Source organism: Oratosquilla oratoria, chromosome 15 (assembly GCF_046742065.1).
Source record: "Oratosquilla oratoria isolate Oo_2021 chromosome 15, ASM4674206v1, whole genome shotgun sequence".
Classification (NCBI taxonomy): domain Eukaryota; kingdom Metazoa; phylum Arthropoda; class Malacostraca; order Stomatopoda; family Squillidae; genus Oratosquilla; species Oratosquilla oratoria.
Genome location: NC_134791.1, coordinates 40927513 through 40943106, shown reverse-complemented (window position 1 = coordinate 40943106; position 15594 = coordinate 40927513). Strand labels below are relative to the sequence as shown.

The 15594-nt window shown below is 41.7% G+C and overlaps 2 protein-coding genes across 3 annotated transcripts in view; one reads left to right on the top strand and one right to left on the bottom strand.

The window, feature by feature from the left end:
- The window catches only part of kcc (solute carrier family 12 member kcc), a 731707-nt gene that overhangs the window by 598432 nt on the left and 117681 nt on the right, over positions 1-15594 (bottom strand). The gene's annotated exons all lie outside the window — the stretch shown is intronic.
- LOC143033036 (uncharacterized) lies at positions 1861-3465 on the top strand. Its single transcript, XM_076198235.1, has 2 exons — positions 1861-2517; positions 2775-3465. Exons 1-2 carry the CDS (start codon positions 2433-2435, stop codon positions 3227-3229), a joined length of 540 nt encoding a protein of 179 aa, XP_076054350.1. The 5' UTR covers positions 1861-2432; the 3' UTR covers positions 3230-3465.

The following is a 15594-nucleotide window of genomic DNA, read 5'->3' as shown; positions in this document are numbered from 1 at the left end:
TGGTAAAGAGGGGGCTGTGGTGAAGAGGGGGCTGTGGTGAAGAGGGGGCTGTGGTGAAGAGGGGGCTGTGGTGAAGAGGGGGCTGTGATAAAGAGGGGGCTGTGGTAAAGAGGGGGCTGTGGTGAAGAGGTGTCTGTGGTAAAGAGGTGTCTGTGGTAAAGAGGGGGCTGTGGTGAAGAGGGGGCTGTGGTGAAGAGGTGGCTGTGGTAAAGAGGGGGCTGTGGTGAAGAGGTGGCTGTGGTAAAGAGGGGGCTGTGGTGAAGAGGTGGCTGTAGTAAAGAGGGGGCTGTGGTGAAGAGGGGGCTGTAGTAAAGAGGGGGCTGTGGTGAAGAGGGGGCTGTGGTAAAGATGGGTATATGCTAAATAGGTGGCTTTAGTAAAGAAGTGGCTGCGGTTAAGAGGAGGTTGTGATAAAGAGAAGGGTGTGGTAAAGAGGTGGCTGGGCAGAGTGGGCTGAAGGAATAGGAGGCCTGGGGAAGAGAAAACTTGGTGAAGAGAAGACTTGGGGAAGAGAAGACTTGGAGAATAATAGGTCAGGGGGTGAGAGACGGCCGAAGAGGGCTAGGGTGGGGGAAGAGATGGGTATTGGGGAGGAAGGGGCTGGAAGATGATGGAGGAAGGGGAAGAGGGGTTGAGACAGAGGTGTTTTAAGGAAGAGCTGGGTGAGGGAGAACAGGCTAGGGGGTAGAGGGGCGAGGACAGAGGTGGAAATCTTTTTGAGCTAGCATACCAAAATAGGCCAATCTTCGAAGCAAAAAGTTTCTCACGTGCTAAAATAAAATTGCTAGGAAAATAATATAGTTTACTATCTTTTTAGTATTAGGGAAACCTTTCCAGATATTAAAAAAAATCATACACTGGAAAAGTAAACTCAAAGAATATTTCAATGTTATATTGTATGAATGTAAAAATGAGTGAAGTAATTTTTACTTAAAGGTCATTTTTGCATTTATGTGAAGTTCTAGCTGTCATATAAAGGCACAATTTTTAACATCTGCAAAAAAGTACATAATAATTCGCAGTTTTACACATTTTTAACAAAAAAAAAAATTATGTTTATGGCAAATATGCTGACCAGCGAGAGAGAATACTCCACCTCCCCCTTACCGTCCTCCCCAGAGACATCTGACTCGCAAACGCAAATCTGCACACTCAGCGACTCACTCGGTAAGCAAATACTACTGACCCCCTCTCTATTCTTTCAAGCAGTGGGCCCACGCCGAGACCAGACGGATCCAATCAGCTGTAGAGATCCAGCGCACCAACTCCAAGATCGACACGACACCACGACTTCAGTCAAGACGCAGTGCCACCCCCATTCATGACCAGTCAGACCAGGGAATTCGCAGCGGTTAGGCCCCGTCCCGCCTAACCCACTTCAACCCCTCTTCATGACCACCCAGACCAGGAGCCTCACAGCGGTTAGGCCCCGACCCGCCTAACCCACCTCCACCCCCCTTCCACCCAGACCAGGAGCTTCGCAGCAGTTAGGCCCGGACCCGCCTAGCATACCTGCTCTTCGCATCGGGTCAGCATCATCGCTTACCCCCCCCCCCGCCCCCGTGTCAACTCTACCCATCTCAACCAACCAACCAACCACACCCTCCACCCATCGCCACTCTTGGCTTGAGTTGCTCACCGAAATTTGCTTACCCAAGCAATATTTAACACCAGCTAAGAATCAACACCTTCACACTGTTGCCACTTTGTGGGATTTTCCCACAGATCTGTGGGACAAATGATCTGATGTGGGACTGTTTGTAGGGAGACCAATTTTGTTCTTAATTTGTGGAATTTTTTGTGGGAATCCATACAGTTTGTGGGAAATTCTATGGAATCAACAATTAGTCAGACAATAACTAAGATTCTCCATAAATAAGAGAATTTGAAAAAGTATTGTTGGAATACATAACAAGGTTGTGTTGAATCAGTCAGTTTTAAATACTGGAACTTATTCTGTGGTACACAATATGGGTAAGCTGGGAATGGGATGGATCATAGTTTGGTCCGTTTCATAACTCACGCGTCCTGGACGCGTCCATCTGACTCCATCACTCGTTTAGTCGGCACTCGGAAGGGATTGCGTAGGGGGGAGGAGGAGGACTACTTCTTAACAATGAAGACACAGCCCAAGCGAAAACGTTTTCTCTTCCCTCCCCGCGATAGGTCGAAAGCGTCATACGTTCAAGTACGGTCGACCCTCCCCACGATATGTCGAAAGCGTCATACGTTCAAGCACGGTCTGGCCAGTAGAAACTCTCGACTCCTTTGTCAACAGGCTCAAGTTGGAATTTTGGAACGTTTTAGAAGTCTCGCCAGAGGCTTATTTCACTCTACAGTTTCAGTTATACAGTAAGCTCTGTTGCTCAGCTGCTGTTAGTCATACCGGTATGCAAGACGCCCGGTGCTTGTAGGACCTACTTTATTTGGTAATGATAGTCAAGATGACTGACAAAAGTACAAGGAAATACAGTCAGAGGTACCGTCCATCATGGGAAAATGATCAACGTTTTAAAGGTAAAGACAAAAATTTCGAATCTGTTAAGTTAACTTGTTAAAAATAGATGAAGAGCATATACAAATAGATACATGTATGCTTTCCTTATGTCCATTAATTGATTACCGCTGGATAATTTTACTTTGCCAAGGTGTGGTGTACGCTAGGCTAGATCTACGTTTTCTCAGTGCGTATGTAGTCGTAATATAAATTACCGCAGGATGAAACGGTATAACTATTGTATGTTTATCAGAGAACTTTGACTTCTTGGTTTTAGGTTGGCTGCAGTCAGTCCCAGGTGATGCAAGCAAAGCACGATGCAAAGTTTGCGGAAATTCCTTTCAAGCGCACATGAAATCCGTGATTGGTCACTCTCTTAGCAAGAAACACGTGGATAACACTAAATCCTCTACAAGCAAGAGCCAGAGGTCCATCAAAGATGCTATGCGTCCCATAGAGAGAGATCCAGTCAAAATTGCTGAGCTTAGAATAGCAGTTTATAGAGCTGAACATGCCTCAGCTTTATCAGTAGATCATTTGGGTGAACTTTTGCCTAAGTTGGATATGAAATCACGCACATTACAAGATTTCAGAATGCATCATACTAAATGTGCACGTCTTCAGAAATATGTCATTGCTCCATCTTTTGCTGTAAAATTAAGAAATGAAATTGGAGACCAATTTTTTAGCTTGCTGGTTGATGAGAGTACCAACGAAGCAAATATATCTTGACTTGCCCTTTGCATTCGTTTTTACAGTACAAGTAAAAAGTCTGTAGTGGACACTTTCTATCGTCTACTACCAATAGAAAATGCTACAGCTGATACTCTCTATCAAACTGTTAAAAGATGCTTGGCTGAGGACGGCCTAGATGTGAAAAAAATGATAGGCCTAGGGACTGATGGAGCCAGTTCGATGATCGGTCGAACTCATTCACTCTCAACACTTTTAAGAGTTGATAATCCTGAATTAACTCTACAAAAGTGGCAACACTGCACCTTCAGTCCATCCAGTTTACAACTACCCATGATGCCAACCAGTGCTATCTACTCGTCAGTCATCATCAAGTAATGTAACCTCCCTGTATTTCCACGAATATTTACACCTACTCAATTGTAAATACATTTTAAATAGTATGTCGCAAATGAACCGATAGGCGCATAGAAATAATCTACATATAACCATCAGAAATAACTACGAGTTACAGTAATAGAACATCAAAGACGATAGATAGAATTTAATAATTAGATATTAAAACATAGCCCAAAGCAATTTTAACATTAGATTTACGAGATATTTTTTCAATTTCAATGTAGACTAACTCACAATATCAAAATGACACCGCAAAGAAATCTCCCAGGCAGTCACCCGAAACCGAGTAAATTAGGACAAACCAAAGCACAACGACAAATCCCACGATGAACATAACTAACACATAAAACTATGCCATTACATTAATTATTCCTCCTTCGGACGCAGGACGTCATGCGATTCGATAGGTTAGGTCCTCACGATCATTTACTTATCAAACTTTTCCCACTATCTGTAAAAGTACTTCTTCACTTCCTTCCGACCGTGAAGCCCCGGAATAATACACTCATAACCCCCACTCAAAGACGACCAATAAGCATTTCATACCATAATGTAATATATACATAAATCTCAAAATTATATTCTTTAAAAAATCAAGATTAACTGCCTTGAATGAATAACAATATGTACAAACGCGAACATAAGAACAGCAAAGCACAATTTCCCATAAAAATTGTAGCAAATAACTATTCACACTCCTCGACAGCATAAATATTAGTAACATTTAACTCGTAACATAATGGAACTTTTATGTGAATGAATATATCTCTATGTCAATATATATATATATGAATATTTAGCTCTACACAAACTAACATATTATTCAAAAACAAATTAACCATTTAGGATATCATGCCCTCAGTAAAGCTATGCCTCTAGTGAAAGTGTATCCATCTCATAGAAAAGAGATCACCAAAACTCTCATTGAGCAGAGAAAGAACACAAGTGAAAGTGCAAATTCATTCTCATTGGAAAGAGAATATACAAGTGTAAAGATATTTACATAGCTTTATTGAACACATTCAAGAATATACGTAAAACCCCCTTTTTTACTCACTCAAATCAACTTTACAAGTCAATATCTCCCACTAGCAACAAATTATCATATCTTAATTTTTGCAATTATGTATGCCAAAACCCCACTGTCACGACCTTAACCCAAGGTACGCGGACGTACCTCAAAAGGTCAGGGAGGCAATGTAACCATTACTAACCATCACCTACCACGCACGTGGTCCACATGCATGTGACAGAGCACTCGCATTCAACGAGACTCCCCTCTTGCTGACTTCGCTTTCCCAGAACAAGCATCTTACCACTAAGCACTGAGTAAGACAACAAGATATCGCTACACGAAGATGCCTAATATCACCAGAGAAACCCATTAAACCCCCTTTATTATACCTACCCTATTATATTACCCATAAGCTAACATATATGTAACATATCTAACCATACAACTATACGACTAATCCCCGTAAGTAGAACTAACCACAATGCCTAAATGTACAAGACTAACACTTTCACTTACGACAACCCACTAACCCCTTATATTAAGCGACGATAATGTAACCACCACAGAAGAGCTGGGCAGGTCAAGAGCCTGCCAGCTAGAACCTGGCACAGGTGTGCCCGAGGTCAAGGCCCGGCACTTAATGTATTTTGCCCAAATGGTCCATATATAGTTTGTTAAATCCAATACCAGATCACCTTGTTATAAATAGAAGAAACTCCGGCTTTGGAGTTTATCTCGCCGGCATTAAGTCCACCTTATGTAACCACAGCAATAACCGGGGTTACAGCAGTCACTGAAAACGAGATAATCCCTTAGAATAGCTGAAGTTTTGTAGTGCGACATTTATATTTTTTTAGATTTAAGTTTGACCTTGTGTAACTGAACGCGAGTGTTGCTTACTGATGATTTTATCATTTACGAAACATGAAAACATACGAATGTATGAAGTTATGGTAAAGGTGTCACGCCACGTCTAGCCACCTAGGGAATGATGTAACAACTAGACAGACAGGACAACACCTGTGTTCCCATAAACTTGTACTAAAACGTATGTAGGGCTTCAATCTTGCCGTTTATTGTGAATGTATATATCAATATAAACACACACACACACATATATATAAGGGGGAGGAGTAGCACTTTTCGTTAAAAATACAATCAACTGTGTTATCAACAATTCGATTAAGAGGACAGTACGGAATCTATTTAGGTGGAGATTATAGGCAAGAAAAAGAAAGTTATTATTGGCGTTCTCTATTGATCTCCTAACCTCAGCATTGAGCAGACTGATCCCCTGATTCATGAAATTCGCTGAGCGTCCCAGTACAAAAACGTTGTGATCATGGGAGATTTTCATTATAGAAACATTGACTGGGAAATTTTAGCAGGAGACCAGGAAGGGAAAATTTTTCTTAGATGTGGTGCAGGATAATTTCCTAAAATAAATTATTACCGATACTGCGAGGGGAGAAAATACTCTGGACTTACTTTTAACTAATAATGAGCACCTAACGAGTAACGTAAAAGTGGGAAATAGTCTAGGCTCTAGCAATTATCAAGAAATATGATTTAATATTATTTGGGAAGAATTAAAAAGTACGAATAACGTCCAAGTACCAGACATCAGGAGAACAAATTTTGATAAGATGAAAACCTATTTGAAATTGAATATGAAATGTCATACGGATGATTCGTCCATCACCTTCGCGGTCAAGAGTAGGGACATGACCAGGGGTCAGGTCATGACCAGGGGTCGGGTCACGGAGGGTAATATGCATACCTTGGGTCAGGTCACTTGGGGGCAGGGGGTAAACAGCCAGGTCAGCGATTTGGATGAAATATATAGCAATCTAACTGATTTGATTATTAATGCTAAAAATACATTTATCCCCCTGAAGTCAATACGGAAGAATAGTAATACTCCCAAATGGATGACGGACAGACTGAAACATGAGATCGGAATGAAAAGAGGACTTTACGCAAAAAAAATAAAATAAAAATAAAATAAAAAACGGGGAAACACACCTTAGATCAAGATGTAACAAAATTTCAAAGCTGGTTAAAAAGAATACACGTACAGCGAGAAGTAACTATGAAATTAAGGTTGCCAGTCAAGCAAGATCCAACCCTAAGGGTTTCTTTCAACTCTATAGAGCAAAAAATAAAGAATAAGTCCAATTGAAAATTATGAAAATGTCATGATAGAATCGGAGGAAAAAATGAGTGAGGAGTTTAACAAATATTTTCTCTCGGTGTTTACTAATGAGAGATTAGATGAGGTACCTGACTACGATCCGATTTTCAGTGGGGATGAAGAAAGTAGTCAAATATCAGCATTAGTAACGTGGTAGTCAAGCAGATAGAAAGGTTTAAAGCTACAAAATCCCCAGGTCCAGACGAATTTTTTCCGAGAGTGCTTAAGGAGTGTAAATTTGAAATCTGCGACCAGTTAACTGAAATATTTAATAAATCGGTAGACACTGGTTTTGTGCCTACTGCTTGGGGGCAGGCAAACGTTGTTCCTGTTTTTAAGAAGGGAGATAAATCGTCTATATGCAACTACAGGCCAATCAGTTTGACATCGGTTATAGGTAAAATGCTTGAATCAATAATAGTAAATAGACTCAGAGAACACATCGAGAGACATAATCTAATTCGTGATACACAGCATGGTTTCTCCAAGGGTAAGTCATGTGTGACTAATCTTCTATCCTTTTACACTAAAGTATATAAGGCGTCAGATAACAATGATAATTACGATGTGATTTACCTTGACTTTAGCAAAGCGTTCGACAAGGTGCCACACCAGAGACTACTAAATAAAATCAAAGCCCATGGCATAGGAGGAAAAGTGTTAGAATGGATTAGAGCTTGGATCAGTAACAGAAAACAGTGGGTCACCATAAATGGAGTAAAATCTAGGTGGGGCAATGTTACTAGTGGGGTTCCCCAGGGCTCGGTTTTGGGCCCCTTGTTGTTCATTATGTACATAAACGACTTAGACGATGGGATAAATAGTGATATTAGTAAGTTCACGGATGGCACTAAAATAGGACGTCTAATTAGGTCAGGAGACTATACAGAGATTCTGCAGGATGATCTTAACAAATTGTTCACATGGTCGATGAAATAGAAAATGACCTTCAATATCAAGTGTAGCGTGTTAAACGTAGGGCTACACAACCCCGAAAATAGATACAGCTTAGATAACACGCTTTTAGAGAAAACTGAGTGTGAGAGAGACTTGGGAATTCTAGTGAGTCCGGACCTTAAATCCAAGAAACAGTGCAATAGTGCCAGGAATAAAGCTGACAGAGCATTAGGTTTCATTGCTAGGACGGTAACGAATAGAAGTGCAGAGGTAATTATTAAACTCTATCTAGCGATAGTTAGACCCATCCTTGACTATGCGGTACATTTTTGGTCTCTCCGTCCTATAGAATGGACATAAATTCACTAGAATCAGTTCAGAGAAGAATGGCCAAAATGATATATGGACTCAGAAATTTGCCTTAACTTACACTCTCTGGAAAGACACAGAGTGCGGAGTGATCTAATAGAGGTGTTTAAGTGGATCAAAGGCTTTAACAAGGGTGATGCAAACAAGGTCATCATATCAAAACAACAGGGCAGGACTCGCAGTAATGGATTTAAACTGGACAAATTTAAATTTAAGAGGGAAATAGGCAAGAATTGGTTTACTAATAGGGTGGTCAACGAATGGAATAGACTTAGTAACCATGTAGCGAGTGCTGAAAGTATCAGTTGTTTTAAGAAACGATTAGACAACTTTATGGATGGGAATGACAGGTGGTGATGGAGATGGAGCTGCCTTGCGTAGGTCTTATGGTCTCTTGCAGTCTCCTTCATTTTGTTTGTGTGTGTGTGTGTGTGTGTGTGTGTGTGTGTGTGTGTGTGTGTGTGTGTGTGTGTGTGTGTGTGTGTGTGTGTGTGTGTGTGTGTGTGTGTGTGTGTGTGTGTGTGTGTGTGTGTGTGTGTGTGTGTGTGTGTGTGTGTGTGTGTGTGTGTGTGTGTGTGTGTGTGTGTGTGTGTGATTCACCTTGGTCTTTGGGTCACGTGTTGGACCCCTTGATACAGGGGGAGAGGGCTAGTGAGGGTGGAGAGAAAAAAGTTGTGTGTGATATTACAAGAGAAGAAAAAGTATAGGCGAGGTGAGAGGCCAAGTGAAATATGTGGAGGACGAGGAAGGAGGAGGAGAGGAAGAGGAGGAGGAGAAGCGGTAGGTAGTCGAGGACGAGTAGTAGGTCGAGGATAAGGAAAAGGAGGAAAAGGAGGAGAACGAGGAAGAGGAGGAACAAGGAAAGGATAATGAGTAGAAGTACGAGGTGGAAAATGAAAAGTTGAAGGACGAGGAGAAAAGGAGAAGGAATTGGGTGAAGGTGAAAGGGAGGAAGAGAAAAGACAAGAATAGCAGGAGGAATAAGGTGATAAAGAGGATCAAGAGAAGAAGGAGAACGAGGAGGAAGAGGTGTAAGAGGAAGAGGAGGAGGAGAAAGGAGAGTGGCGATGAAAACGAAGATAAGGATGAGGAAGACAATGGTGACCACGAGAAGAATAGTCAGAAGGAAGAACAGGAGAGGGAGGATGGAATAGGAGCAGGAAAGGTAGGTTGGAATAGGAGGAAGAGGAGGAGAAATATCAGAAAATGGAGGGGGAAGAGGAAAATAAGGGATACAGCGTGAAAAGGAAGCAGAAGGAAGAGAAACAAAAGAAACAGGAGGGGAAAGAGGAGGACAAGGAGGAGAAAGATAAGAAAATGATGAGGACGATGAAGATGAGAAGGAAGACGGGGGGGGATTGGGGAGGAAGAAGAGGAGGAGGAGGTGGAGGGGAGAGAAAGAATAGGAAGTAGAAGAGGAGTAGGAGCAGAATGAGGATAAAGGGGGCCAGGAGAAGACGAAGGGAGACTACGAGAAGAGAAAGGAGAATAAAGGAGACCAAGAGAAAATAGAACAGTTGGACAAGGAGAAAGTGAAAGAAAAGTGGGAGGAGGGGAAGACGGAGAACCATGAGAAGAGGGATTAGGAGTGGAACAAAGGTGACTGCGAGAAGAGGAGAAATAGGAGGAAGAGGTGGAGGAGGAAGGTGGAGGAGGAAGAGACGGAGAAGGAGTTGGAAGAGTAAGAGTTGAAGAAGGAGCTGGGGGAACAGGAAGAGAAGGTCGAGGCAGAGGAGGAAGAGGAGGAGGAGGAAGAGGAGAAGGAGTAGGAGGAGTAGTAGTAGTAGTAGTAGTAGTAGTAGTAGTAGTAGTAGTAGTAGTAGTAGTAGTAGTAGTAGTAGTAGTAGGAGGAGGAGGAGGAGGAGGAGGAGGAGGAGGAGGAGGAGGAGGAGGAGGAGGAGGAGGAGGAGGAGGAGGAGGAGGAGGAGGAGGAGAAGGAGGAGGAGGAGTTGGAGGAAGAGGAAGAGAAGGTCGAGGATGAAAAGAAACGCAAGAAAGAAGAGTAATAGGAGGAGTAGAAAGGGAAATAGAATTACAAAAAGGAGTAGAGGTAGAAGTATAGGAAAGGAAGGAAAAAAGAAGAGAAAGAAAAAGAGAAGAAAGGAGAGACCTAATGAAAGATAAAGATTATGAGGAAGAGGAAGATGAGGAAGTGAAGAAAGGGAAAGGAGAAGGAGGGGGAGGAGGGGGAGGAAGAGATTAAACGGGGTTTATTTGAGATATTTGGACGAAAGTTAGATTAAAAAAATTGAAGCAGAAAATCACATTCGAGAAGGCCAAAAATAAAAGAAAGAAATATGCAAATAGAAGCTAACCAAAGACACGATATGAAGGGACAGCAGGTTAGAAAGAGGAGAAGGAATCCAAAAACGATGAAGAATAAACAGTGGACGAAGAAGATGGGAAGAAGGTGGCTCGGCCGTTAAAGGATGCAGAATCAAGAAATACCAAAGGAACGAAAAATAAAAGAACACAGGCTATACCACACTATTAACACACAAACACACACACACACACACACACACACACACACACACACACACACACACACACACACACACACACACACACACACACACACAGAAACACGTTTCCATACAAATGCAGCCCAAGCTGAAACCGTATTTGAATTTAAACCTAAGTATGGCAATTGGAAAATAATATGATAGCCAATGTTGGAACCAGACATGAAGGCTTGGTATGATAACTGGAGAGTAAGAGACAGGACCCCACGAGCAGTGGTCATTTCCTGTATACTACTATTAGGCAAATGCACTAGATAAACACACACACACACACACACACACACACACACACACACACACACACACACACACACACACACACACACACACACACACACACACACACACACACACACACACACACACACACACACACGCTCTTTCTCTCTCTCTTGTATCTAGATCTCGGGTTTTCTTCAGACTCGTCAGCAATTTTCATTTCTAGTTGTCGCGTTCTTTCAAGATCAAATTATACATAACTTTGATAATCAATAGGGGATTCAGAATCTTTTAATTTCTTATAAATCTGTCTAGTTTTCGCACTAATTTTCTCTATTTCTTCATCTAGCCATTTTGGACGACAGTGATTCAGAGTTCGCCTTTCCTATGGAAAGTGATTATGAACATTTTCATTGAGCGTGTTTTGAAATGTTTCCTATGTCTCTCATTGGTTTCTCACGTAATTTTTAATTGTATTCTGGGAGTTAAAGTTCTTGCCGTATGCCAGTAGATATTCAGCTGCATATTCTGGAAATATTTTGTAGTTTGAACCTAATTAGATTATGGATACTAGATGCGATTGCTTCACCAATTCTTATATCATTCAACATATTTTCGCAGCTAGTGATCAGTAGGTCGAGTATATTTCCTTGTCTTGCGGGTTCTTTTACAATCTGCTTTAAATAACTGTCACCGAGAAAGTACACCACACGATTACCTACACCGTCATTCTTTCAAGTCGATCAATTAAATGTCAGTAAAATTAAAATATCCAATACGTTACGATTGCAAAATATAGGTATCTTTTGTATAGTTACCATTTGCCATAAATAATGACTGTTTCCTGTACATCACTCCTACATTTACATTTTGCCCATTTGTGTCAGTTAATGTAAGACATGAGTCAGTTCATTTACTTTTTCTAGGTCATTTGACAAACGACAGAACACCTTTCCTGTGATTGCTATCCTGACAGATATAAAAATCGCTTGAAATTTCCTGCCTGTCAGCCATGTCTCCGCTATTCTTAGGTTTTCTTAGTATTAGCGATTCTCAGCTATTTAAGGTTTCACTTGTAATGTACGCCTGGACTTGAATCGAGCAGCGACATCCCTACGGCTGAAAAGATTGCTTGGCGACAAATGTAAATCTCTACAAAAGAATGATTTGTGCCTCTGGTTCATTGAGATGTCAGTAAAGTCGCAAAAATATTGTGTACCTGAATGAAATGGCCTTTCTTTTATAAGTCGAGAGCGGTTTCAGTCACTGTTGTATTAAGGGGTGGTTGTGTATTTGAACCAAATTGCTTTACTCTAGAAATAACAATGAAATAATTAAAGTCGTACTGTTCGAGTAATCTCTCGAGACTCCGTCGTCCCATTGACATCCTGTTCAGATAATATTTTACATATTTCGGATGTGCCAAAAAGTTAAAAAAATGTACAGAAATAAAGCGCCCACAGAGGGCCGCTCCAGTAAGAAAATAGAATAAAATAAAACCACTCCAATCTGAAGTTAAATTCCGGTATAGGGAATATCTTGAGATCCCCTTTATTGAACGAGTCCAAGTAAGAGAGATGGGAATGCATCAGGGGGAAAAGAGTTCTAGAGCCTCCCAGTGGAAAGAAGAAATGATAGTGTCAAGCGAATTATAATTATCTGGCGCTAGCCAGAAGAGAATCTTCGCGCGCGCGCACACACACACACACACACACACACACACACACATACACACACAAACACACACACACATACACACACGACTCGGTTGTGCGGTTGGTAGAGTCCCAGACTGTCACTATGGCGGTCCGGGTTCGAATCCTGCCCAGGAATACAAACTGGTCCCCAGCCTGGCAGATAAATTATATAAGGAAAGACTAAAAGCAACATTGAAAGATCAGAGAAAGAGGTGATATGTTTATAGTAATCAGGTCGCTAAAGGGGACAGGCTACATTGACAGAAGAGATCTCGATTAGGGATAGGAGAGTGTCATGAGAACTAATTAAGAAATACCACATGCCTAAAGGATGTAAGGATATACAGTTTTCCATGCTGATGCACGTGATCGGGAAAATGGGTAGTAAAGGAGACGTCGGTGTTGGAGGCCGAAAGGGTACCAGATAGTGTGTGTAGGGGGGGAGGGGGTTAAAAGGGTGGAGGTATCCTTTTATTTGAGGGGTATAGTATTGAAGACAGCGGGGGAGGGTATGGTAATGAAAGCAGGGTGGGAAGATGGTTAAAAGAGGACAGGGACGTGAAAGTACAGGATAGCACGTGCTGGTTGGTGACAGGTAGGAAGGTGATGGTCGGGCCAGAATTATTGGTAGGCGGCAGGGGTATGGTAGTGGGAGAGGCAGGATGATAGTGGTAGGGGCAGGGGCGTTGTAGTGGTAGGGGCAGGGTGGAGGCAGAGGCAGGGGGTGGTAAGGGTAGAGTGGAGGCAAGGGTGGGGTGGAGATAGGAGCGAGCTGGTGGTAGGTGGTGGTAGGTTGCAGGGTGATGGTAGGTGTAGAATAATGGAAGATGGTGGGATAATGGTCAACAGTGCTGTCTCGTGGTGCTATAAAATGGACGGGGTGGGGGGTTGTGTCAGCACGCACACTATTATGGGGGGTTGCAGCCATTGTTTCTGGAGAACTCAGCCGGGGGAATGATTGCAATCTTCTACGAGCCACCACTGATGGAACAAAGTGGTGGCATGTGGCAGGGTAGTGGTAGGAACAGTAAAGTAGTTGGGGTAGGGCGATAAAAAGTGGTGTAAGAAGCGCGGAGAAATCGAAAGTGCAGGAAGAATGGAAAAGATCAAAGTGAACAAAGCGTAAGGATATCGGAAATAGAATAACCGATAAAGCGTGAAAAATTAATTATTGAAGAATGCCTAACAAAGAAGAGACGTAAGATAAAATTAAATTATCAATTATTTTGGATTAATCTAGCACATCAATAAATTACTAAATGCAGCTGGTTTACTGGGAACAGGGATCTCCAGTAAATAACAACTGCAAACAAAGATAAAGTATTTGCTGATATGGTACAAATGTTTACGTAGAAATTAATCTAAGAAAACATATAATTTCTACTCGTAATTGGAAAAAGTATTTCAACAAACTGGGGATGACGATGAAATTAGTTATAATTCAAGGTAAAATAAATTAATAAATACATATTTATATCATATATATATATATATATATATATATATATATATATATATACATATATATATAGATAGATAAATATATCAATAAATAAATAAACAGAATAAAAAACATAAGTAAATGAATATACAAACAGATAAATATATTATATCTACATACCAAGAGCTTTTTCCACTTACAACGGATGCAGCTAAGACAAAGGCACGTACCTTCTCCCACCCATTCCACTCTCCTCCACCACCCTTTCCTCCCTCTCATCTTAGCTCCTCATGGATGACGGGTCATCCCTGTATCCCGCCCACTGCCCTGGGTCAGAAGCAATGTAGCAAGACACAGTATATCCACAGCAAAGTGGCTTCACTTAATCGGTGACAACCCACCACCACCACGTCTCTGTTCCCTCATAAAGACAAAGAGAAGATGGGGAGAAATTCCTTCGGGCTGCGTCAAAATATCATTTACACATAAAAGTACCCCCTACCTTCCCCCATCTTCCACCCCTCCCTTCCTTGCATAACAGTGTCATCTATACACAGCAACTTTCCACTCATCCCTATCTCCTGCCTTCTCCCTTCCTCAATAGACATTCCCCTCTTCTTCAATGCCCCCTTCACCCCATCCATCCATTTCATCCTCTGTCGTCCCCTCAAGTTCATTGCCCACACCTCTGCCTTCCACACCTCTTTTCCTAATAATTTTTCATTTTTCCATGTGTCTAAACCATCCTAATACTCTTTCTTTACCCCTACCTCTAATCTCATTTTCCACTACCGCTCTCTTCCTCATCTCGTTTTTCACTTTATTCAACTTAGTAACCCCTATCATATTTCTCAGACATTTCATCTCAAACACATTAAAAAATTCCTCTTTGCATCCATTCCCAAACGCCTATTTCTCATGACCCTTTTTAATCCCCAAAGGCATTTTCTTGCTTCTCTCATTATACAATTTACCTCTACCTCCACTCCTCCCTTTCCTGCCACATGCGACCCCAAGTACCTAAAACAATCCACTTCCTCCAGCCTCTCTCCTTTAAGACTTACTTCCAACTCACTGCCATCCCTTCGCCTTGTACATCTCATCACCTTTGTTTTACCCACATTTACCTTCAACTTCCTCCTATCGCATACCTTCCCAAACTCCGTCACTAATTCCCTTAATACCCCTTCTGACCCTGCCATAAGCGCAATGTCGTCCACAAACAGCAATTGGTTCACCTCCCACTTCTCTCCATTTTCTTTAACCATCTCCAGTTCCTTGCCAATTACCCTCACCTTTACCTACAGCACCACCCCATCCATGTACACATTGAACAGCCACGGCGACATGACACATCCCTAACACCTTTACCTCAAACCACTCGCTCTCTCCATTCCACAGGCTCTCGTAAAAACTTTCGACTGCACTTAACAGCTTTCCCCTAATACCATATATCTGCAGAACCTCCCACAGTGCATTCCTGTCTACCTTGGCATAAATAGATAAAAAAAATATATACACAGAAATTTCTCTGCAAAATATAAACATTTCTGGTCGTCATTTAAAAAAAAAAAAAAGGAAAAGAATCAGGTCTTTTGTTGACACGCCACAAAAAAAAGTAAATTAAAAGGTGGTAATTAATAAAGAG